At 40.9% G+C, this 25,023-nt stretch overlaps 2 protein-coding genes across 4 annotated transcripts in view; both read right to left on the bottom strand.

Annotated features, from left to right (window-relative positions):
• The window catches only part of LOC122395367 (terminal nucleotidyltransferase 5C), a 151,216-nt gene extending 147,488 nt beyond the window's left edge, over positions 1 to 3,728 (bottom strand). For both annotated transcript variants that reach the window (XM_043392877.1, XM_043392868.1), the window contains exon 1: positions 3,197 to 3,728. In XM_043392877.1, the coding sequence (XP_043248812.1) occupies positions 3,197 to 3,254 (58 nt within the window). In that variant the 5' untranslated portion in view covers positions 3,255 to 3,728. The remainder of the gene's footprint in view (positions 1 to 3,196) is intronic.
• A 6,388-nt stretch (positions 3,729 to 10,116) lies between these two features.
• Positions 10,117 to 21,826, bottom strand: LOC122395392 (2-oxoisovalerate dehydrogenase subunit beta, mitochondrial). Of its 2 annotated transcripts, XR_006258973.1 has the most exons (9): positions 21,668 to 21,826; positions 20,914 to 20,991; positions 20,298 to 20,500; positions 20,003 to 20,158; positions 18,547 to 18,718; positions 17,045 to 17,190; positions 12,761 to 12,847; positions 10,704 to 10,896; positions 10,117 to 10,599 (listed from the first exon to the last, which is right to left on the bottom strand). XR_006258973.1 is itself a non-coding variant. In XM_043392918.1 (8 exons), exons 1-8 carry the CDS (start codon positions 21,807 to 21,809, stop codon positions 10,756 to 10,758), a joined length of 1,125 nt encoding a protein of 374 aa, XP_043248853.1. In that variant the 5' UTR covers positions 21,810 to 21,826; the 3' UTR covers positions 10,621 to 10,755. The 2 variants fall into 2 exon arrangements, 1 of the variants encoding a protein (XP_043248853.1); XM_043392918.1 differs by lacking the exon at positions 10,117 to 10,599 and having other exon boundaries at positions 10,621 to 10,896.
• Between the last annotated feature and the right edge of the window lie 3,197 nt (positions 21,827 to 25,023).

Genomic DNA, 25,023 nt, shown 5'->3' with positions numbered 1-25,023 from the left:
AATACTAATGCACGAATAAATTCATTTTACAAACCCGAGGTGAAGTTGAGAAATACTGCAAACGTTTCATTGCGAAAGTAGGATAAAAAGGGAATAAAAATTTGATCACCTCAAGGTTATGGAAAAGCGGATGTACCAAGGACTCTTTAAATCGTTTCCTCTCTCCTGCGACCTCGACCCTGCGAAGGTCACCCGGAATAATGGATTCCATCGTAGTAGAAAAACCAACGAAATGGTTTAAAATTGCATGTAAAAAACATTCTTAGTGTCTGTTACACGACTGTTAGAGTTTGAAGTCCAAGAATTTACAACTTGGACGAATATCGTTTTCGAATAATTGAAAGAACACGACGGTAACGATTAATAATTTAACGATAACGAGTTGGGAAAAAAGTTATCCTTCGCCGGCTAATAAATTTCCGAATAGATACGTGGCTTAGAACGGGGACGGGAGCCGCGATTTTTCGGGGAGAAGGTTATCGCCTATATTGCGTTGATAATAACTATTCCACACGATCGTTTCGAATTATTATTCGCGTGCGTGCTCGTTCGCTGTGCTGGTCGTACCTATCGCGGACAACCGGCGGCATACGACCTTCTGACGCTCGTTGTTATGATTCCGGGCTTCAACAGTACAACGACGATAACGTTTTGTTTGTCTTGTTCGCGCACGGTCGGCTAACCGCGACCGGGGAGAACAAAAATTCGATCGGCTCCGTAAATAATTACGCGTAACCGCGTTATCACGTTTGCGCGCCAGAAAATCTGATTACGCTACGCGCGCCGTGCAAAAAATCCGAGTACGCGATTAGATAATATAGAAAAATTTTCGATGATCCGCGAGACAGTCCACGAATGAACTACGCGCGATCGATAAGGAAAAAACAACGAAATAAAATGCAATTAACGATGTTACTTTTTGTGTGTCGTTTGTCTTTATCTGGCTGGTCACGCGTGCGGTCTGAATTATCAGGAACATTGTTTTTCTGCTGTCGTGAATACACGATAACAGCGCTACTCGTACGAACGCGAAAATAATTTATAGTGTAAAATAAATATATATAAATTTCATAATACATCAACTTGTGGCCATTAATTTTGAATTTTATCTTTTATTTGTTACTCGAAATTATTAGGGTAAAGGTAACCCTCCTATAACACGGTAGATAGGTTCCTAGAGTGTGTTGTATGAGACCCAGAGTACAAAAATGGGAGTTCTGAAAATTTATTTTAATTGTACATGAGCAACTTAATTTTCATGGAAAATATAAATGTATGTATAACACAAAACAAAAAATATTATTTTAATTTAACGCAACCTTAATTTAATAAAGTATAGTTTGTTTATATTTTTTCATGTGAAGACACTATAGTTCATTATGTTAAGCAAAAATCATGTTATTCAGTGCTGTAAAAGTAGAGTGTTGTACAAAGGTTTTCGCAATTTTCTTATCGTGTTAAAGCGAAACCGTGTTGTAGGAGGGCTACCTGTACTTTATAATTCTTACCACGTAATTTATATTATTTTATTTGCAAGTGTAAATTTTAAACGAAACCATGCCTGTATTTAATGTTACTCCGATATTCGTAGAGAGGTATAAGAGCACTTTGCGGAGTCAATAATATCAATTAATTTCAATATCACGTACGTTTGCCAATCACCGCGCTCGCGGTTGCCTCGCGAGAGCAGCTCTGTTTCAATATGCATTAGTAATATGGAGCGTGCAACCAAAAGTGCTTTATTAAACGAGCATCGATTCGTCATTCTGCAGAGGGTGAAGAGCAAAAGCAATTTTATTCGATTCAAGTGACGGGTATTTACTTTGCACGAGAATGGAAAAATTTCACGTAATAAACTAAACGCAATTATACGGCGAAAAAGTAAGAATACCAAAGCGTCCAAATAATAGCCAGTCGCAGGCTGTAAATTTTACCATAACCGCTCGAGTGGCGGTTCTTCGCGTTATCGGTGGACTCTGTAATTTATTCGGCACCGTCGCGATACCACGACGGTATTAAAATACACCGGCAGAGGTAATTGTTCTTTGGTGCTTTATCGCGTGGACGATGTAACCTCCGTGTGCATACGGTATCGATAGAGAACAATGTCGCGTCCTACGCGATCCGCATCTTGTCTCAGGCGTGTCGGGGCAATCGATACTCGTGCCATTGCTCCGGAAGTGATCCTTCAGTTTCGAGACGGGCGGTTCGAGTGACGTCATTTCGAGGGAAATACCGCCGGGAGAAACGGACGGTTGCGTGGGTGCGCATAACAGGACGCGCGGAAGCGTTAAAAACTTTAAAGAAGGAACCACGGTCCGTAGTCTCGTAATACGGCTCGTTGTCTCATCGGCTCGTATCGCGTAGAAATCGAGAGTCGCATGTCGCGCCAGCTAGACCGTTGAACGCGATATCGACCACGCGAGCCACGTTTCCCTGCGCGAAGCTGCACGAAACTTTTCAACGATGCTGCCATTTACTTCCACGGCTACGGCTTTTAATTAGTTTTCTGCGTCGATCGCGAGGAGGACGGTATATCCGGACTTAACGCGAACGCGCAACGATCCGTGCGATACTGCTCGCGAGGAACACCGAATTAATTCGATTAACGGCAGCGGCGGTCGAATCTCTTATCTGGATGGGGAAAAAAAAATTTCGAACAACCATGCTCGTCGGGGGAACAGAATTCAATTATCTGCGAATAAAATGTTGCCCGTCTCCGATCGACTGTTCCTTCGTTGCGAAGTTAACGACTAGAAAATTAACGAATTCTATGGCAATAATTGGCTAGCGCTCTGGATCGTGTCTAGATAACCGTTACGCTAATTTAATAAGAGCCGTTCCGTATAAATGCCCTTACCGACTGACCGTACTTTGCAACCGGCAAGAACGAAACCTCGAAAGAACCGGCGCCGGCATCGATCTACCAACGGCAAGCATGGAAATCTATACCGAACGCGAGTCATCCCGAACGAAATTCGCACGGACGTGTCCTTGTTCGGACGAATTACGATCTTCGATATCGACCGAACGAGCCCCGTCGTCGACTTTCGAACCCTTCCTCGAGCCCTTTTCCCTTCGGTTAATGACACGCTCGTAATCGCGCGTACGGATCCGCGCGTAGGCGCAATGTCGCGGACACGCGACACACGGGCCAAATCGACTCACACAACCGTTACGTGTTACGTAACTTTACCTGCATCAGAGGTAGAACCTGGCCGGGATTGACGGATCTGATCTCCTCGTACCTCCATGCCGGCTCGTCCTTGGTCGTGTTCCCAGGGTGGACCGCGACTTTCCTTTCCGGTTCCGGTAATCGTGCCTCGACGTTATTGGGATTCGCTTCTTCCATGATGGAGAATCTCGGTGCACAGACGGTGATCCGGTCGTGGGCTGTTTCCGTAATCGTTGGATGGTAAGCACGCGTACGACGTCTCGGTCGAAAGGGATGACCGATCGATTCACTTTCAGATAGAACGAACGTTCCGCGTCGGTGTTCCTGTCGCGACCAAATACCCCACGGAAACTTAACACTTCGCGACGCACGACGAGACTTTGTGTCACGTGGTCGGGCACCTACGGAAATCGAGCCGGAAGACCGAAAGCTCTGCGACGCGCACAGTACGGGCTGGATCGGCGTACGGTTACGCGCGAACGTGTACGCGATAATGCGTGCGCACGATGCTGACGGTGAAGAAACTCGGCGACGATTCCGAAAAGAACGACGAAACGACCGGCGGGATTCGACACTGCGAGAATCTCGTGCTGCTCCGTTCCGGCGTGATGTCGCCCCACCCGAGTCAAGTCGAACGCCGCGTAATTCCCCCCTCTCCAGCGCAAGTCTAGTCGCACGTTTGCCCGAAATCGCCCGAAAGCCGACGTCGTCGTCGTTTCGACGTTGCAGCGCCACCGGCAACGCGGAAAATCTAAACGTTACCAGGCACGGGTTACCGTGCCCGAATTTTTTTTGACGATCTACAGAAAAATTGTCTAATACTTCTTTGTAGGTACCCATGAGCTGTGCTTTAAGCTCTGCTGTAACTAAATACAAATTTTTTAATTCCATCTAAAAATTTCAATACCTACTCGAAATTTTTTCTCGAAAGTGGGTAGGATTTCAGGGGTATTTTTCCCCCAAATATGATTGTAATTGACCCCCGTATTTGTAATTGAAATTTTTTTTTCGTCGACACACGATAGGTTAAGCCGCGAAAAAGATGGCTAAAGTTAAATTTTTCCGAGCACAAACTCGTACATGCTCCTCCGTAAATTTTATTCATGTTTTAATAGTCCTTTAGGTATTACATGCGTGGCGCAGGCTCGTCCAGAATGTCGAGTCACGAATATGCATATACAATATGATATTGTTAATACACTAGTAAACTTTATCACTGTTCTTTTAGTATTTTTAATGTTTTTTTGCGTTTTACTCTACTCCGCGACAACTTTGTCCAAGTTTTGTACGCTTTGCTGGCAGAAATAAGGAATAATCTATAAATTCTAAGATGAAAAATAATTATTTACCCAGCAATGTACTCGTAGCATACTTCGAAGCAAATGACAATATTTAAACGCGAGTCTCTTCTTACACAGTATTCTTGTACACATTTTATTTACTTTCACACGGGTTTTTAAGCAATTTTTACGTACTTTAACGCGGTTACAAAAACGTCCACTAAGTAGTTCGTAGAGAATGGCATAAATATGACACGTGCGGTTATGTTTGCTTTTTTATTCCTTCCGAAACAGATACTTTTTTACATCTTTCTTTCCACGGCTTGTATCCACGTAAAAAGGAAGCCAAGCGAATTCCTTGTTTTAAACCTCGGGCCATGGTACCATTTTCAATAATATTTTGTTCTCTTATAGGTCATAGAGTTTGTCGCAAGACGTAAAGTCTTCTCATTGGCTGAATATGATAGGTATCTCCCGATTGGTAGAACGTGACGTCTCTAGTGTCATTCCAGCCAATCAGAAGCCTAGCACGTTCAGAAATAATGTGATTTTCATAATCAGCCTCGCATTCTTCAAATTCTTCTTTGGACTACAATTAATTGTTTACGAAATCTATATCATTAGTGTGTTAGAAAGTTAATAGCAATTTAAAAATTATTCAAATCAATTGTATATGTAACTCTACATATATTATGACGTCATATTTTCCTAATTCCTTTTTTTATTATATTCAAAGAATATTTTGCCATTTTTACTTACAAAATTATAAATGAGATTCAATTTACTTGAATCTCTGTTTCTTCGATGCAAGAAAACCGCAGTGGTACGATATTTACATAAAAATTATCGGCGATAAGTTATAAAGAAAATAAAATAAAATCTTTTAACCGCGATATCGAGCAGTTTCTGAAATATCAAAGTTATTGATAAATTTTAAGCAACCAATATTTTCCACGAAGATGAAATATTTTTTATTAATTCTACATAGAAAGATGTCTGTTTAGAGGAAGATGGAATTTCTGTTTTCCAAAATTTCAGAAAATAAATTGAAAAATAATTTCCACGCGGTTAAATACCACTTATCTATTTACTAAGATATATTTCAGTGGCAAAACAAGCTTCTGGTGTATCAGGCCACTGAAGAGATACTGGAGGAGATAGGAGATATTATGAAACAATTAATCAAAATATCATTCTTCGTTAATTCTTCGTTAAATTTCACAGTAGATTTGCAGATAAAATGGAATTACAAAACGTTTAAAGTCATTTTTAGTGTACACGAGCAGGATAAAAAAGTTATCTTGAATTTATGTATATATTAAGGAAATCTTCTTTCAAATAAAAGTATCAAGCCAAGAAAAAGGAAAAAGAATGATTTAGCGCGTGTACGGTTTTCTTGAAAACCTCGGGCAGATAGTATGTGTATCTGTCGTGCTGCAAGTATCGATAAATATTTATCAAAGTTTAACTTATCAACAGCGAGCAAAGAGTGTTTCGTTTACACTCGAATTCCAGAAGAAAGTAAATTTGACATTTAATCGTGCATTAATATTTAAACTCGCTTCGTCAACAGCGCTCGTTTTAATAAATTCAAGAACAGATTTATCCCGATCAGGAATCTCAAGGATCTCCGTCGTTGCCACACTTAATACTTTTAATTCGATTAGTTTGCCATGCATTATCATATTCATAAAGTATGCTCAGGATCGACTAATTTCGCTCGCCTAATACGTTTTACCCGAACGACAAACATCTATACTCGATTATATGCACGAAGCAAACATGTTAAATGCCACTGCATCTTCGTTACGTTGTTAATGAGCTTTTGCTTGCTATTGTCGCCGAAATTGCATCGAATTTAGCATGAATATTCAAACAGCAGATCCGTAAGACGTTTCCGCTCGAAACCAGAAGATTCGCGAACCTCGCCCATTCCCTATGAATTTTAACGATAATCTTAATTTTATTTTAAAATACTTCTCTCGAAGTAGACATTTCACGAGGATCTATCCGGAGTATTTGATTTTGCGCAACCGCGTCGCAACAATGCGCATTACTTTACCGACCCACGTAGTTTCCTGGATCGGTTCAAACATTGTACGCCCAAGCACGTATGTACTTATCGTTCGATCGAACGACTTAAAAGCAAGTACACTCCAGTTTCATGCGTTTTGCAATTTCGCGTTTTACCCACCTACAATCGTCAAAAGCGCGAGATTGCGCAATCCCGCGTACACACTTGAATACGTTATGTCACGGCGATATATTTTCACGCCCGCGGCATTCCACACGGCCGGCAACCTCTTTAAAATATTAATTCGTCCGCGTAGCCGGGCGATATTATTTTTCGATAAGATAAAAACGTAGCCGGCGAGCTTGAAAAGCAACGCGAATACGTCACTGGTCGATAGGGTAAATGGAAATTTTTACGAGCCGCCTCGCGATCGGTGCACGCGGAAACGATATTGGCGCCATCGTTCGCGAAACGCCGTTTCACGCGATCGTTGTAAATCAACGTAATAAAATTGCCGCGGCACCGATGGTGTTTGAATTTTGAGCAGCTCGACTGCTCGGATACTCCGAGTCCGAGATGAAAAGATTTTTACATTAATTAATTAATCGTCTTTCTGCTCCAAAATAGATAGAATTATATATTCCTCGCGGACGTATAAAAACGAAGGCCTTCGAAACGAAGAGAGAGAGATCACTCGCTCGTGTTAGGGTTTCTACCGATCTAGCTGAGCATCGTAAACTTGATAAGAGACATAATCAGGGAGCGCGGGCGTAGCTCGACGTCTTGAGATTGTCGAGTTAGGGTAATGGGGAACGAATCTTGGGAAGATTTGTGACGTTTGCTCAATATACAGACCTTTTCCGCCATATTCCGTGGGTTCTAAAATTGTTTTCTATTATCGACTTATTAACGATTAAAATCGCCCACTTTCCGATCGCGATACGATTACTGAGACACCCTGTACGAGAGCTATGATGTAACGCTACGGCTGGGCTCAACTGCAAAGTTCCGATCGGCGCAAAATCCGTCGACTGCCTTTTTCCGTCGAAAATGGCATCGTCGGTGCGTGAAACGACGACGTGGCTCGATTCTTTGTTTTTTTTTTCGGTTTCAACGGCGCGGCGATATTTAAAATCAGAACGAATTGAAAACCGTTCGGGCGAACGATACTCCCGGAGGCGCATCGATTCATCGTCGACTTCCGGTCCGCGCGATCGAAAATCCGTCAACGTTCGACGGCTGCGAACGGATCGGTGCCATATGTTAGCGTGTGCAGCTGAGCCGTTGCTCTATTCCCGCAAAAATCGACTAATAAAAAGGCAACTCGTCGACCTTCGATATAGTCTATGCCTTCGTGGCGATTGGCTCTCGGTGCCTCTCTTTCTCTCCCTTTCTGCTTCTCCAGGACTGTGTGCTTCGCCAGTGTGCACCGTTGCCAACTTTCACGTATCATAATACACAGTGAAAGAATGTGGTTTCCCTTTCAAATTACAAAATACAGGCGCGAGCGCGCAGCACACTTCCTTCGATTATTCGGTGTTTTCTCACCTACTTTGCTTTTTTTTCGCGCGATTAGGGGCACGTCAGCGTACGCCATATTGGCCTTGGGACAGCTTCCCCGGGTCGTTACCAGTTCGTTACCCAAAAACCGCGATCGAGTTCGAGCAACTGTCCGTTGGATTTTGCAAAAGACAACGTTACGTTTTATATAAAAATTTACATAAAAAAGGTACACTTGTCCGTTACTCGGTGAAACGAAAATGAGGATTTCAATCGTCGAACGAAACGTTTCGCAACGAACAAATAAAAATTTAACCTTTCGATCGATCAAACGTCGCTGAATAAATTGCCATGCGTTGGTCTCGTTGGTTATCTGTTATTCCCATAAAATTTTGCTCATCCGTACGCCCCGGGCTTTCACGTCATTCGAATGGAAAAATCGACTCTTCTACTTTAATTTTCCGTAAACTACAAAAAGCTTCGTTCAAACTTCTATAACTCAAAATTTTTGGAATACTCATCTTGTCTCTGGTGAACAAATCGTGGACAAAGTTTCTCGAAATATCGCGTAATAAATACATAACAATATGGGACGAAACGTTTACGAGCACTGAAATTTCCGAAGCACAGTTACTGCAACGAGCTATAAAGAATGCCCTCGAGTGACGTCCACGATGGGCAAGAAATCCATCTTTTCGCTCATAAACTGCGTTTTCATAGCACCGGCGCTATTAATCATTGCTTTACGCGACGCAAAATCCACAGCAATAGCGAAACAACCTTTCTCAAAAATTTCGATCTCTAAATCTGAATGCCGTCGGGGGACGTTCTCTTCTCGTCTCCCATATACCATCCGTCGCGTCAGAATGCACCGCGTTGTTCATTATTCATCCGCATCGTCGGTTATTTCCGCATAAATTACGCTTAGCGTCTCGTCGATGGAATTTCTCGGATGTCGCTAATCGCCCCGACACGTCTTCATCCGGGGGTGGCGAAACTTTGACGCTGTAAGGTCACGATATCGCTTTGCAAATTTCTTGCAAGGTCAATTTTGCAAAATTATAACGAAGCTAAGAGTTTTTTTTCTAGGATTTCTTTCCTTGGAGTTGTAATAATCCAAATGATAACAACGTTTCGACCAAGAGACCTCATAGCGTACAAGCGTAATTGTTTCGAGAAAATGTGGGAGAAGAGCATCGAACGGTTCAAAAGGTAGGTCGCCATCTTTGCCCTGATCGATCGTGGCCAGCGAAATCGCGTTCTATCGGGGAGCCCGGTTTCGCCTTCTCCAAGGATACGGTGCAACACCTGAGACTGAAGCCTTGATTAAGATATTACGTTGCCACGCATGGTCCACACGATCGGGCGCTCGATTTTACAGTTAAAGACAGACTTGACCCAGATACACCGTAAAAAACCAGTAGACACGTCCGTTCTAATTGCGAATATCGATTCGACGACGGGGCTACTTGTTGCCTGGTCCGCCGCCATGTGTATCATCTTTCGTACCATTAATTTGAACAGGAAAGTATTCGCGCGCCCGTCCGCAGGTGAAACTGGGTCACGGACGCGGGTCGTACACCAGCGAACAATAAAAGTTGCAGCTCCTTTCATCCCGCCGCGCCGGGGAAACGGTAGAACGCCTAAACGAGAATTCATCGTGACGGATCGACGCAGGGACAGGAATCACGATTTCGCGCAAACACTGTGCTTCGTTCGACCTCAACGACTAGCAATATTTTCAAAAGTGGCGGGGGATGCGACCCTTAGAGGAAACATTGCATGATTTCCAAGATGGGGAGAACATTTTTGATACTGTTTCCATTTTTATTTATAGATTAAATAAACTCAGGAAAATAGTGTTATGCAATCTATAGAAATAAAATATATTTGAAAATGGTTGAAATTAGACTGTTTCACCCTGATAACTAAAAGCTCCTCTGTTACGAATTGTACCAGACATAGGTGTACACCGAAGCTTTCAAAGGTTGAGGGAACATTGAGAGGACGTATGTCTGGTGCAGTTATCGTACAGTGGGCCACCTATGACCTCAGCGTCATAGTAATTTCTTTCTACTCACCGCGGCGGCACCCATCCGTTGTTCTCTGTCCTGTTTTATAAGAAAGTAACGTCTCCTACGATTACGGGAACAAGAAGGTAGGGTCGTGAACTGGAAAAGATAGAAAACTGTTAGTTGTGGTATTGTCTGACTTGTTACAAACAAATATATTAGTTTGGTACCCCAAGTCCTAATTCCTCAAACTCATCGGTATCTACTTCTTCTTAATAGTAATAATTACATATATGCATTTTATTTGAAGAATACACGTACAGTGGACAATGAAAGACGACCTTAAGATTACAATTCTCTTGTGATATTAGTATAAAAAAGATTCCAAGATTCTAACATTAATAATTATTCGAAAAATGGCGGAGTCCATGATATGGGAGTCCCTGGACCGGTCCTCGAGCACGTGACTCGGCGATGCTATATCGAAAATGCCAAAAATCGATGCGGTGTTCGACGTGCTCCTCTGGCGTGGGTGTCCGCATAGGCAACAGGTTTCCGTCGTATCCCACTGTTCCGGTGCTCACGAGCAAGAATGAACAAAATGTCTGTCTCTACATACTACAATATTAGACTACTTTAGTTACTCGTTGTAAGAAATTGTATACAACATGTCAAGCTATATGCCACTAAACACTTCATACAATATTCAATATTTCAATTACAAAATCATTCGTGGCTATTCCATCTCGCAAGTAGAATATTCCTCTCTGAATTTCAGTAGTTCAGGATGTCTCTGACAGCCGCGAAGCATCGCCATTTATCGGGCAAATAAAACGGCTCGAAGACGTGCGGAAAAGGGCTGTCCCAACCCGTCACCCTCTGTATCGGTGCTTCCAGATGCAGGAAACATTCCTCCTGTTTTGCAAATTTTTCTGATTAACATTCAACCACGAAAAATAAATTGTACGTTTGATTGCTCTTCGTACAGGTGTTTAAAAGGGTTGAGAACCCCTATCCAAGAGGGAAAGTAACTTTTCCTCGTTGAATTAACTTATTAGCACAACGTGTCGGCATTCAACGAATTCTACGAAGAGACGCGAAACATCGTGCCAATAAATAAATTCTTCGTATTCTTTGTAACTCTAACGATATAGAATTGGTTGCGTTACGTTCCCCTCTGTTTCAAACTAGACCAGTTGAGTATTTGACTACTTTTAAGTGCATACAGATTAAAACATGCGTTGGAATCGTCGTAGTTCTAAAGAAGATACGTTATCTGGCTGTCGGAAAATTTATGGCTTTCCTGGGGATCGAGGAGGAACCTTGACACAGGGCAAATGGCGTCCCGGATATCAGGCGACGACTAATGAACTCGAAGTCACATACATTATCGTTCACAATTATTTGAGCAACTCTACGTGTAAAAAAAAACAAAAATTATGTCCTCGATTTAAAAAAAAAATAAAATGTAAAGAAACATAACACCTGCTCCATTTTATTAAACGTCATTGTAAATTCCTACGTGGTGTCGATAATTAAAAGAGAAAATATCTGAAAAGTCATTAATCCCATATTCTGTGAAATATGAATCAACGAGCCTCGATGATTAAGGGGTGAAATAAATTGAATCTCAGCGTGTGACGAACGCGTTCAAGTTCGAATTGTTAAACGAATATTTCAATTACAAATTTCGAGCCGTTCGTTTGCTGATTTAGAGGTAGGATCAGGGTTTTGCAAGGCGCGCGTTTGTACATCTGAACAAGCTGAAGCGTATCGAACCGTCACGAAGTGTGCGCAATGACGTAACAGAAACGCGCGTAATGATATCCTGCCACATTCCGACGATGCATTGAACATGCATCTAATGCATTTTCGGCAGGGAACGATCGCATACGCGGTACGTGTAAATAATTTCGTAACTGGAAATACTTAAAGTCTCGTTTAACCATTAGGCATACCAACGCGTCGATGGCCAGACTGAATTATCGCGAGGCATGCTTCAATTACGTCAAGTTATTTCGCGTTACACGGCATAATTGCCGCGATATTTACAGAAAAGTTGCCCGACGAACGAAATTTCTTCATTCGAACGAATCGAATTCAAAACGTATTCCAACTTGGCGAAGACATGGTCTTCGCGCCCAAGTACATATTTTCAGTTTTCAACCGTGTCGCGTTATTTGTACAGCTTTTCCATCGCTACGTAAATTGTAATATTATATAACAGTACGTCCCTGGCCACTTTCTCACGTGAAACGTAATATTTCTTTAATGTCCGTAAACAGGTGACGTTTGATGATCAAAGTGCTCGAAATAGAAGCAAAAGTCATTGCAAACGATGTTGACTTAATTGCAAGCACTACGAACTTGAAATAATTCACAAAACTTTAGAAATGACTTTCTTCAGGATCAACAAAATTACGAGTAAAAACTATTCTCAAAGCATAATATGAATTAAAGGCTAATAGAAACGTAGAAAATATATCAATCTTGCTTGTGCAAGATTCACTATTGATGATTAATTTTATTCGTAAGCCTCGATAAAAAATAATCGGAGAAACTTGTTAGCAATGTAATATCGATTATCGTAAAAGATACTGATCGCGAGAAACACATTGAGAACTTTTTTAAACATCTGCGAAGAGACAGAGGTGAAAGTAGGGATGTCGACCTTGCAACTGCTTCAGAGCTGTTCTTTACCATAGCGCTACAAGTACGCTAACGAGAAAAATTAATTCGATTCGCTTTGAAAGTAATAATTGTCTATAAAAATATTTACCTGAATGGTCGAGGCTATTTCTGCTCCAAATCCACTCGTCAGCGGTGCTTCGTGCGCTATTACGATTCGGCCCGTTTTCTTCGCAGACTGCAATTTCACGTGTTATTAGAGCATTCGCGTGATCGAGATCTAGTTTCCAAAATGGTCGCAATAAATCGTGTAGTCCAAAGTGAGTTGATATATTGTAAACTTTAAAGAATTGTTAAAATTCTAACGAAAATTTCGAAAAATAAAAAAATACGCGTCGATTATTTTTGGATGTTCTACGTGCAAGCAAAGTTCGAAAGCAATCGGTGGCGAGGATCTAGAAACGGCGCCTTGTAAGCGAGATCCTTGAGATACACCAGATTGAATTGGGAGAGCCGGTATCAGTTTTTGAACTTGACATTTTGGAAAGCCACGATAACCGCGGAAACCAAGAACATTTAATTTAATAGAGAGTAGAGCGACGAACAGAATCAAAAGCTTTGGGAAAGTTAGCGTAGATAGCGTCGATGTGGAAGCATATCTGTATAGAGTAAAATACAAAGCAGAGATATCTCGATAAGATCCCAGTAGTAGATCTATCGTACACGAATCCATATTACTCATTAATAACTACATACGTTCTTAATTGTAAAGAAACATTTGGACCCATATGTTCTGGGATAACACGTTTACATAATTTGTTTTTACACGCCTCGCGTGATTCCAATGAAGATTTCACGAAGGTTGAAAACATTTACTATCTACGTATACGAAAAAAATAATTCTATGTTTTAATCGAGTAGTGATTTGACAATTTTTAAAAAATTCTATTTCCGAGTTTGGAACGACTAGCGAGACTATGGTTTAAAATGATTATTCGTTCGTGAAAAGTGCGAAGAATCGTTTAAAAAAGTTTACGTTCGACCCACGGGGTGCTAGGCGTCGATCTCGATCTAGAGCGCAAGAAAGATCGTGTAACGCCGCGCATAGAGCCGTATGTCCTAACACGCGTCATGAAGGGTAATTCGTCGAACAAACGAACCGTGCCACGGATCAATTCGTCAATGATTTATGCGCCGTCCCATGCGAACGTGTATAATAATAATTTATACTCGGCTCCGACGCTAAGCGATGCATTAATATAGCGGTCGAACGGATCGTTTCGCGGCGACTATCGAATCCGCCCAGCCGCGATCAACATTAGAAACGAGCGACCGGTGGCCTGTAATTAAGATACGTAGGCGCGCCAGCGTGTGTGTGTATGTCCTGTTGTAAATCATTAGGTATAGCGACTCGACAGTACGCATGACTATACGCCGCGTACAGGTTTCTGTGACATTTCAGATTTCAGCTGACCTTCCCTGCAACTTTCTGAAGTTACGGTCACCCGTTGCAATCCGCCCTTCTTAATCGCCCTTACGACACACGGACACTATAGATTTTAACTATTATAGCTTCCATGCAGTGAATTTATATCGAAAACAAGTCGACGTATGTTTGAGCCTTTCAGTAATTTTTTTCTGGAGAAAACCGTAGGATTTTTTAATGCAACGATTTTGTTACGGATTGATACTTATTCTGAGAGTGTCCATAATTTTTTTTTATAAAAAATAATAACATTTGCAGGAATTATTTGAACGTTTATACTAGGTTGCAAGGGAGTACAGAAACGACGCTGTATGGATTTTAATTAACCTTCACACGGTGGATTTATATCGAAAATATGTCTGCCCAAGCGTTGTTTAGAGCATATTTAGTTTATCTAGCTAAGACTTGCACACGAAATTTCAACTTTTGCATTTCTTTAACGCCTTGGACACGATTGGTAGTTAAACGGCGATAATATTTAGTTTATGAAGACAAGAATGCGATAAAGATACGCTTTATGGAACGTACAGTCTATAAAATTTTACAGTGTACAGGTTTACGAATTGCATTAACATCGAATGCATAAGAATCTTTGAGGAAAAGCAAACCTCGATGAAAAAAAATAAATTCGAAGAAAAATCGTGTTGCATCCACGCCAACTATGTATAAATTATTATACGTAGTAATATTTGCGGTGATTCACGGATCTGTCCGTGTAGTTGTAGATCGACAAATGCCAAGCTTGGAGGAAACTGATGAACGAATTATTTCTACCATAGATATCAGAAATAAAATTTGAAATGTATGACCGGACGCTGCTGTGTGCCCTGCAAATGCATTGCATTTATATAAAGGGTGTCAAGCTAGATAACTGACAAACTTTTCCCCAGTGTGTTTGACAGGTCATTCTGATAACGTAATATACCCTCGAGCTCTGTAAAAAATAAAATACACCGCGTATTTTACAGGATCACCACAAATAGCAGAGTCGTAGCCCGTCGACCGCAAAAAATCATTCAACTTTCTTGTCTGAATTTTATTTGTTTTGATTCCCCGCGTTTTAATCTACCCAGCTCTTTTTATTCTGTTCTTTCATTTTGCTCCGTTGGTTTTCTGCGCTGGTTCCGAGCATATATAATAAAATATTATGCTGAACGCGTTACGAACATTCTCTATAAATAATACGTTTACTTAGCAATTTTCCGGTAAATAAAAACTCTGTGTCGAGAAAGTACGGTTCCGTAATAATTCTTGCGAAACGTTTAAAGCTGTGCCTCAAAGTAAAAAGTTATTTTATTAGTACATACGTGTGCGACAAAATTTCGTGGAATCTTTCAGAACGGACAAAATTGGGAGGATAAGAATTATTTAACGACACACTGATTATACGCATCCGTGCTGATTTTGTAAATAAAACTGCCCACGCGTGCATTCGTTAGCTTCTCGCGATGCGATTTCTTTGAAACGGAAGTCATCGAAGGTTCCTGATTAGTGAGAAGTGACAACGGGCTAAATTTTCAGATGTTATAATAACACTGAGCCCTGAAATGATCTGAAATCGACCATAGTTCGAAAACCTCGAACTGTCTCGGCTGGTCAACGACTTCTGGGCGACGGCCATTTTTCAAGATCAAGATATTTCATAATCCGACGCGTTCCAGGATCTCCGTTTACGAGAAATCGCAAGGGACTTTCGACTCCTACGGCGATTTAGCCGCGAGAGCAGGAACGTTCGAAGAACATCATCGACTCATCGAATCCGCGAGCGTATCGAAATTACGCGAAACGGGTTTCCAATTACGCTCACCACCTTTGCGCGCGCGTTCATCGTTCGCGTGCACGCGTGTACGGCTCAACAGCGTGTATGCCGCGAGTGCATACCGTGCAATCGGCATATCATTAGGCGGCTAAAAGATCGATTAGCATAAATCAGCGCGATATTAGTGTCCACGGTAATCCGCGGCTATCGTAATTCGGACGAGTGAATGTTGACTTTTTGTTCGCTTTCCGAATAGTTGCTCGCACGATACCGGCTACTAGCTAGCATTTAGACGGGCAAGAATTCAACGATAATGTTACTAAAACATAAACCGATAGGCATCGATCAATTTCTAATTGATGGATTTGAAATATGAATTGCAATTGGAAAGATCTAGGGATGGTTTTGGATTTTCCACGCACTATGTGCATTGTTTATTTTTTCATTCTAGTTAGTACGCCATATATTTCGTTTAATTATTTGGGAACTTTCTACTGACCCATTGTACAGACTGCAAATTTAGTTTTTCACGTATAATTTTTCCGAGAATAAAAACGAAAGAGAGTGGGAGAAAGACGGTATGATGATACGTTAATTGAAGGAGAGAGTAAATAAAATTGCGACGATCGATGCTGATTATCCGCGTCCGTGCCGATTTCGCAAATAAAAATGCCCACCCGTGCGTTTATCTGCCGTTTCATAATTACATTTTGTAAACGCTCGGGGCGAGCTGAATTTTTTCTACGAATTTCGAAAGTATTCGCGATGTTTTGAAACCGAGCCATGGGAAGATAGCCGCGCGGCGTAATTAGAGGTTCGTTAAAAAAGTAAATCGCAAACCCTTTTCTGCAGATATACGTTTCCGATACCGCGGTTTCGTCATAGCAATTTATTATTCCGATACACGGTGCCATTGTTTCCGTGCAATATTGACGGAAACATCTGTTCTCACGCATCGTCTGTCCAAAGAAAATAATTTCCCAACGATACTCGTTACTGAAATTCACCCTAAAAGTAAATCCGACGAACGTTTCAGTTTGTCTTTCTCTCTGTCTCTGTTTCTCTCCGTCGAAGGACACGGTGCCCACGTAATACGCGCAAACGTAACAGCCGTGCTTAAACGTAATGCATGCACGCGATCCGGTTGCATTAACGCATGAAAACGGGGCAAATTATAATGATGAAATTACCTTGCAAACGAGTTCCGCGTCCCAAGGTAGGATAGAAACGAGGTCTATCACCTCGCAGGATACGCCGAGCTTCTCTTGGACGAGATCGGCCACCTCCAGCAGTACGTGCACCTGAGTTCCCCAACCCACGAGTGTCACCGCGTCACCTGCGTGAAAATGCAATCGTGTACGTGTGTAACGCTCGTTTCACCTTACGCTTGTATATCGCAATTACCGCTGTACTTGTGCCTTCCCTCTCTAACCCCCCCCCCGTACGTGGTCGCGTATCCTGTTCCAGGACCGGTCATCGCGTGCACTGTTCCACCGATTGGATAATGAAAGGACGATTACGGCCGATAAATATTATATTCTCGAACGACGTACCGGAGCGTACCTCGCATTAAATGCGCCAGGTACGGTTCGCGGCGGTGTTTAAAGACTCGACGGTTCAATTATTAATACGCGACGCGAAGTAATTGCCCGACTAACTCCCTGCAATCACTTAATCGCTCGTTGACGTCCGATGGGAGGTCCGACACACGGTGCAGAGTTCGAGAAACTCGATACGATTGATAAGGGATCCGAGTCGCGGTCCAAACCGATCTACGATACGATACCGAACATTAGGCAATTCCCCCGATCGAAATTTACATAACGGAACGGGAGATTCGACTCGTGTAGCGCAGGTGGTCCGGTGGAATCGCGAGAAATGATATTATGACCGTCGGGACGTGCAATCACCTTTGGCGTAACGAATTATTTACATGGTTAATTAGTGGTTGGTAAACGACGCTGTAAATTTCGCGGGTTAACCGCCAACGACGAACATGAGAAAGCCCGACGACGTTGAGTAAAAGTCGCCGTGGCGGACGTGGAGGAAGATTGATCTACGCGCGCTGAACGCTCGGTGCTGCGAAACTAGCGATGGGAATGATATCGAGCCGATAGTATTGTCGCCAGACAGTAATCTAGTATCGAACATGTACACTGAGGCTCAAAAGTTTCAGACCTTGCTCGTCGTAACGCCTCTAAGGTCCCGTTGGGATACGATTGTCGAGATTCTCACTGTCTTGCTTGATAGAGTTTATCTTCGACTCTAGATTCTCAAGCATACCTATTTGTAACGTTAATCTAGTGTCTTGTGTTAATCAAAATTTGTGTTACGTTAATCAAATTCAACATAAATTGGTAAAAAATAATATTCACTGAAATTTGTTAAATTGAGATGCGTAAATCTAGCGTTTCAACTGATCTATGTTTGTTGACATTTACGATTATGATATATTATAGGAATAAGAATTTAGTTAGTAATAGATCGTCAGCTATGTTTCTTTTTTCAAGAATATGATCTGCTCCTGGCTTTTTAGAGATTGATCGTTTCAGGGTCAGTGAAGGATAGTTTTGTAAGCTGGAGTACTATCGACACCTTGGTATCGGTCCCATCGCTAGTCCAGACAACGTTGTTACGCGGTGCACGAAGTGAAACTTATCCCTGAGTCCCGTTCATCTTCCTGAACGCCTACCTTCCCTCACAACCTCAGCCTTGCCGATCTCGATCGTGTAACGAGCCGTCGGCACATCGTCGATCGCCGTGCGGTACAATATTTTCGGCTCGAACATGATGCAAGGATCCGGCTCCTCTATGCAGCTCAACAAAAGACCTTTCGCCTGTCTCGCTCCGCGGGGCACGACGATCTGAAAAAAGACGCGCTGTTACGTTCCATTGCTCTTTTTCGCGTTAGTTGTTAGCGCGATACGTTCGAGAATTCGCCGGGTCGATACGATGATAATAATACTAGGCGAATGGCTGATTCGGACGAGGGAACTTTTATTCTTCTCAAACTCGTATAAAGTTTATAACGATGCAGACAATTCTCATATTTTTAAGAAAATAAAGTAAATTAAGCTGAGCTCTACACACTCGCTGAAAACTCACGAAACATGGAAGTAGCTATTAAAGTTCCCCGCTAATATAGTGCAACAGAATTTTTAGAAGATCGGTGTCTTGAATTATATGCTTTCGAACAATAGTGCCTATATTCCCCGCAGTATTTGTATTAACCTAAATTCCCTTGCATTGGCCGTGAAAGTTCGAGGGAAAGGGATGATGGAAGCTTATAGAAAAGCAATACGTTCTCGGAAACGAATCTCTGCTTTTCAGGTAATCCCATAAACCAGTCCGACGAAATCGATCTGAGAATGGATGGCCATATCCTGGAGAAGAAACTACCATCCATGAAGCTCCGTATCGAGCTTACGAGTAACCGACGATCGCTTCTGCGAGCCATAATCGCCGAGATGTGGGTGTTGAAAGAGCGTTCTGCTCTAGAATTCCAAGTCGTTTCTCAAATTTTGCCGAATATTAAAAACAACTCGTCTGAAAGTATGCTGGACAGAGGCGAATAAAGTGACTTCGGAAGAAACACGAGAGTCTTGGATCGAATCGACGAATGTCAAATTTTGTTTTGATAGGATCGATGAGCGAACGCGTAGATACGTTTCACCTTTGTTTCCACGAGCGCGGTATATTCTATCGAGTAGCTCGCGATCTTTCAGCTTCAGGAAATGTCGACGCGATGTTGCACGGTGCTGTTCATGTAATCGAGATGTATAGTGTCGGCACAGCGGCGCGTCAGTGTACGATGGAAACTTTCTTCATGCATACGTAGAGTACATGTGTCTTACAATATTCATGGAATCTCTTCCAGAAAGTTAAGAGCCAACGACTATAGCTAACGCGCGCCAACGCGGAGGATATCCTTGAGCATAGAAATTCGTTCGAGTTGCTTGTACAAGTATTTTACATTTCGCGTTTACTCATCGATAACCCATTTCGCGGTCGCCTGATTCAAAAATCACCGACGAGCAGAAAATTTCATGGAACATAGTTTCGCGTTAAATCTTCGACTTTTCGAAGTAAGCTTGTTTTAATATTGGGAAATGTAAAATTTGTATTATAGTTATTGTTATAGAGTGTACCTTCAAACCTGGCGTATGCGCGAAATATGCTTCTGGACTTTGAGAATGATAAAGTCCTCCATGACCAACAGCTCCACACGGTGTTCGAATTGTTAGCTTTCCACAGTCGAATTCACCGCCGCTTCGATATCTTACCTTGGCAGCTTCGTTTACCAGCTGAAGATAAAATAACGGAAATTAGCGAATATTTCTGCACCGTAAACGAGGCATATTTTATACACGCGATAATGCGTTCTATGTAATTGCAATTATAAACTGTTCGAAAGTAAACGACGGGAATTTATTTAAACAATACCTGATCGAAAGCAGGGAATATGTAATCCGCGAATTGGATTTCTGCGATCGCTGTTACACCAGCAGTAGCTAAACCAATCCCAAATCCAGCGATTCCTTGTTCGCAGAGCGGCGTATTGAACACGCGATCCTTGCCAAATTCTTTTTGAAGATCAACCGTGCAACGAAAGACACCGCCAAATGCCACGTCTTCGCCAAATATCACTAATCGTAGTAGAGAAATTCTTAGATAAATGTAAATATTATAATTGAATAATTTATCGATTTTTAAAAATCATGTACCTTACATACTTATCAATGAAAATGTTTTTAATTAAAATAGCGTTCCTTCATGTTTATCGTGTATTATGAAATATATGTATTTGAATAATTGTAGCGATTCCATTATCGTTTCTCGAAGATAAGGTACGAATGATAATTTATATTTTCGTCGGAATATTCGCGAAACATTTTGTATCGTTTTCATTCAGTGATCTAATCGTTCCCTAACACATTAATAAATTGATAAATACGATTTATGTTAGCGATGTATAGTTTTATTTTTAAACGGAGTATAAAGATATATCGTGCCATTAATTGATAAAGAGTGTGATAAATTATTAAATATATATTATTACCTGCATCGGGATCGTTCGTTAACGCGCTTCGGAGTCCTTGATTTATTGCTTGATACATATTCATGTTTTCAGTCTCACCTGAAATAAAAGTGACTCATGTACTTATTTGTCGATATCAATTTCTTGGTGTTCACACATAATTGCGACATGTATCATGCGAATGCTCTCATTCCACTATCAAACCCGGAAACATTGCTTGATGTAAAGCAACACATTAACAAAGACCAGCTTTGTATTCGAGTTTTTTTATTATCCAGTATTTATCTCAACATTTTTTTCAATTAATTACAATGTATCGTAATCAGCTATAAATACAAAGGGATCTATAATAGTTTAGCAACTACTTTTGATCTACTGCGATGAAAAAGTTTTATTTAACTTTGAGATTTCAACAACTTCGTATACTTGCTGAGAAATATGTCTTTATCATGCTAATCATTTAGATGATAAGTATATGTGGTAACTAAATTGCAGTCACGATAACGTTGATGACGAAGCGTTCCTCTTTGAGAGAACGAGATTTCAAATTTTTATTACAGATAGTGCTACGTAAGAAGAAATAAAGATGTGGAACGAAAAGAAATCATTTCTTAACAGTTACTTAATTTTACTTATTAATCCCTAAACTTATACATTCTTTTCTATTATTAACAGATTACTATGTAACTGTAAGTTGATCGTATTGATTATTCGAATAAAATTTGGTTTATTTCTGGCCACTGATTAAAATTAAAAGAAATAATCTTGCACTCACCGGATGTATTCGTGTTTTTATCCTTGTAATACGTAAAGTGTATACACCTGACATTTTCACGTTGCACAAATCTATCCACAGTATTGAAACCTAGAGACGCACGAGCGTTCAGGAGCCGAGCACACAATTTACTGAATATCATCGTGGATAAATGTCGCTTCTAACTGTGAGACGATAGTGAGTGACTTTATCTCCCACTCGATATTTACATACAATACGGTATTGAAAAATATACGAGCCCCCGTGCTCGACCTAGACTGAATTTCGTAAACAGCCTTCGTCGGACACACGAACGCCTTCGAGTGTGTAAGTTTGTATTATCATTGAAGAAGCGCTACGCGAGGTTTTATGGCATCTCTAAGATTATAAATGTTTTTCGTGTTCCTTCGACAAAATTATTTAACGTGAAAAGTAACGTAACTTTTCTAAAGGCGAACAAATTTTATATATCACTTAAATTATGAGAAATTGAGGGCAAAATATATATTAACATATTTTAAAACTTTATAAAATATTTTCGTACGAAAGAAATAATTTTAGATGCGTTCGACTCTTATCGTGCTTGAAATTTATTTGAATGTACCGCTCCTGAGATCTAATTTCGATTGCTTCCGAAATAATTAAATTCTTTCAATATTTAGTCTTAATTCCAGACACTGAGAGTGCTAATTTCGAATTCCAGTGTGAACCGATAACGTTGGAAGTGACACAGAAATGGTAAGGGGACTCGCGAGCCCCTAATGCACGTAACAGAAAAAAGCATTGCACGCGTCTATTCTATTCTATTATATTAGATTGATGATTTGTAGTGCATAAAGGCACAGACAAAGAATAAAATAGATGTTCCTTCCAATGTTTGTTTCTGTAGAAACATGAAGAAATATGAGGAAATATTTTCTTCTTGGTGTCTTCATCAATCCCACGATGTTTTTCTAAAACATACACTAATATACAATAAATTATAACCGACATGAAACAAAGAAATACGACAAGATATTTTCTTCTTGGTGTCTTCGTCACTCCCACGATGTTTTCCTGAAACAAAAACTCATATCCAATATAATATTTAACTCATATAAAACAAATAAATATGAAAAAATATTTCTTCTTGGTGTCTTGATTAATCCCACGATGTTTCCCTGAAACATAAATCAGACAATAAATAAAATTGTACAAAGAAACTAACTACATCAAGCTACTTCAAACTACAATAGAGTGGCACATATGGGGATGAAGTTAGACGTTTTAAATATCGCAACACTACGGGGCAACAACGCGATAAATCAACAATCGCAACGCTAATTTATAATAGAAAAAATTCCAAACGCGACTTGTAAGAATAAAAGCAACCCGCGAATGGTAATTATTCGCAGCACTACCCTGAAAAGCAAACGCGAAAAATAGTAATTCGCAACTCTAATTCGCAATCGCGTTTACTAAAAATTCGCAACGCTATTTTTAAAGCAAACGCCCGGTTCCTAGGTTTGCATAAAGACAATCACGAATCGTATTTATTCGCGGCACTGATATATCAACGCGATAAATATTTGTTCGCAACTCTACGAGCAAACGCGAACATTGTATATTATTCACAACTCTAACTTTAATCAGGGGCTATTGATACATGTACATAGACATGTACTGGCCACAAAATAAACTAACTACTGCTAGTACTACAATTGGGGTAGAATTTGGGCATTGAAAATAACGCAACGCTAAATAAAAAATCGCATGACTAATCAAGATCGCAACGCTAATTTATAGTATAAAAATTGCAAACGCGGTTGATGTCCATTATATGTATAAAAGAGTAAAAAAGCAACGCGAATCGTGATTATTCGCAACACTACCCTGAAAAGGAAACGCGAAAAATAGTATTTCGCAACTCTACGAGCAATCGCGTTTATCAATAATTCGCAACGCTATATTTAAGCAAACATTCGGTACCTAAGTTTGCAAAAAACCAATCGCGTATTGTGTCAAGGCGCAACACTACCCTGAAAAGGAAACGCGAAAAACAGTGATTCGCAACTCTACAAGCAAACGCGATTATTGCATATTCGCAACTCTATGTATATCATAACCGCGAGTTATGGGGAGGGATGGCTGGCATGTTTGGTGCAATCATGTACCATCAGGTACATGCATACGTGAGCGAGTCAGAAAAATAAACTAACTACAACTACAGACGAGTTAAGTGACAAAGTAGTAACAGGAATGACTTTCCATTCTCATCCGAGGATGAAGATGAAAAGCCATTTGTTGCAGCCCACTCTTGAGACAGTTTGTCAGGGCCTCTTCGGCTTATTGAGAGCCTTTTCTTTCTTCGGCGGTCCTGCCGATGCCTGAAACTTACGAAAGACCGGGCTCGAGATTTTGTGTAATACGTAGTCTTCCAACAATATACGAATTGTTGCAAGAGCATACGTGGTGAATCTCGAGCGGGACGAACGTTTCGAAAAGGACCTAATCCCGATCGCGAGCGCGAGAGAGCGACTTAAAGAGTCGCGCGATTCGAGGAGTCGAAAATAAAGCCGAAACAAACAGCACAAGTGCGCTGTTTGAATCAGCAAGATTTCTACTCTCGAAATCGTAACTACAGGAACAGAACTGCCACGCGAAAACGCGCCTACCCGAATTACTAATGTGGACAGTTCTGCCCTGACCCTACCTACTTAGGTTTAAACAAACACACCAGAGAATAAGTTACCTACCTACCTAACCCTATATTTAAAAAAATGCAAAACTCAGTCTCTCAAACAAACACTCCACGGTTCTCATTCTGAATGTCCGGGCGCGACCTAAACTAGAGAGGACTCCCCGGGGTTCCTCCGACACCCGGACACAACCTCATTCATACTCTAAATGTACGTACCATTTCTGGAATCGACTGACAAAGCTAGTGCCCATTGCGTACTTTTATTATTTATGTAAAACATTTTAATATATCTGATATAGTCTTTATTAAAATATGCTCTATATATGATCATATAAGATTGAAAAGCTAATTCATTATGCATGTTACAATATTATTGACGTATATGCAATACGAGCAATTGCCAAGTAAATAATAACTATAAGTTTAATATTACTATTGTGACTGGTATGAATCTAATGTCAAAAAATTCTGTATCTGAATTGTAATAAACTTTTGAAACGATGCACTTCCACATCCTAACCACAAACACACATATGTGGACAGTACATCGTGCACGATACACTAGCATTGTCAGTCGCACAGATAAATTATTATTATAAATGTTACAAACTAAGTCATCGTGCCCCGTTGCCTTTGCTCGTGCAAATAACACTTGGGCATGTGCATGAACTTAGGCAACGAACACGGGAAAGTATCC

The sequence above is a fragment of the Colletes gigas genome, unplaced genomic scaffold, assembly GCF_013123115.1.
Source record: "Colletes gigas isolate AHSC1104 unplaced genomic scaffold, ASM1312311v1 Colletes_gigas_Sc00001, whole genome shotgun sequence".
In the NCBI taxonomy this organism is placed as follows: Eukaryota; Metazoa; Arthropoda; class Insecta; order Hymenoptera; family Colletidae; genus Colletes; species Colletes gigas.
This window is presented reverse-complemented; position numbering and strand designations above follow the sequence as displayed.

What these genes read in the sequence shown, in the direction of transcription:
- LOC122395392 (XM_043392918.1), bottom strand. Translation starts at nt 21,809, where the DNA reads ATGATATTCAGTAAATTGTGTGCTCGGCTCCTGAACGCTCGTGCGTCT. An exon ending in TAAAAACACGAATACATCCG is followed by an intron (nt 20,992 to 21,667) that starts GTGAGTGCAAGA and finishes CTTTTATTTCAG; the next exon opens with GTGAGACTGAAAACATGAAT. An exon ending in AAATAGCCTCGACCATTCAG is followed by an intron (nt 10,897 to 12,760) that starts GTAAATATTTTT and finishes TTTGCAAAACAG; the next exon opens with GAGGAATGTTTCCTGCATCT.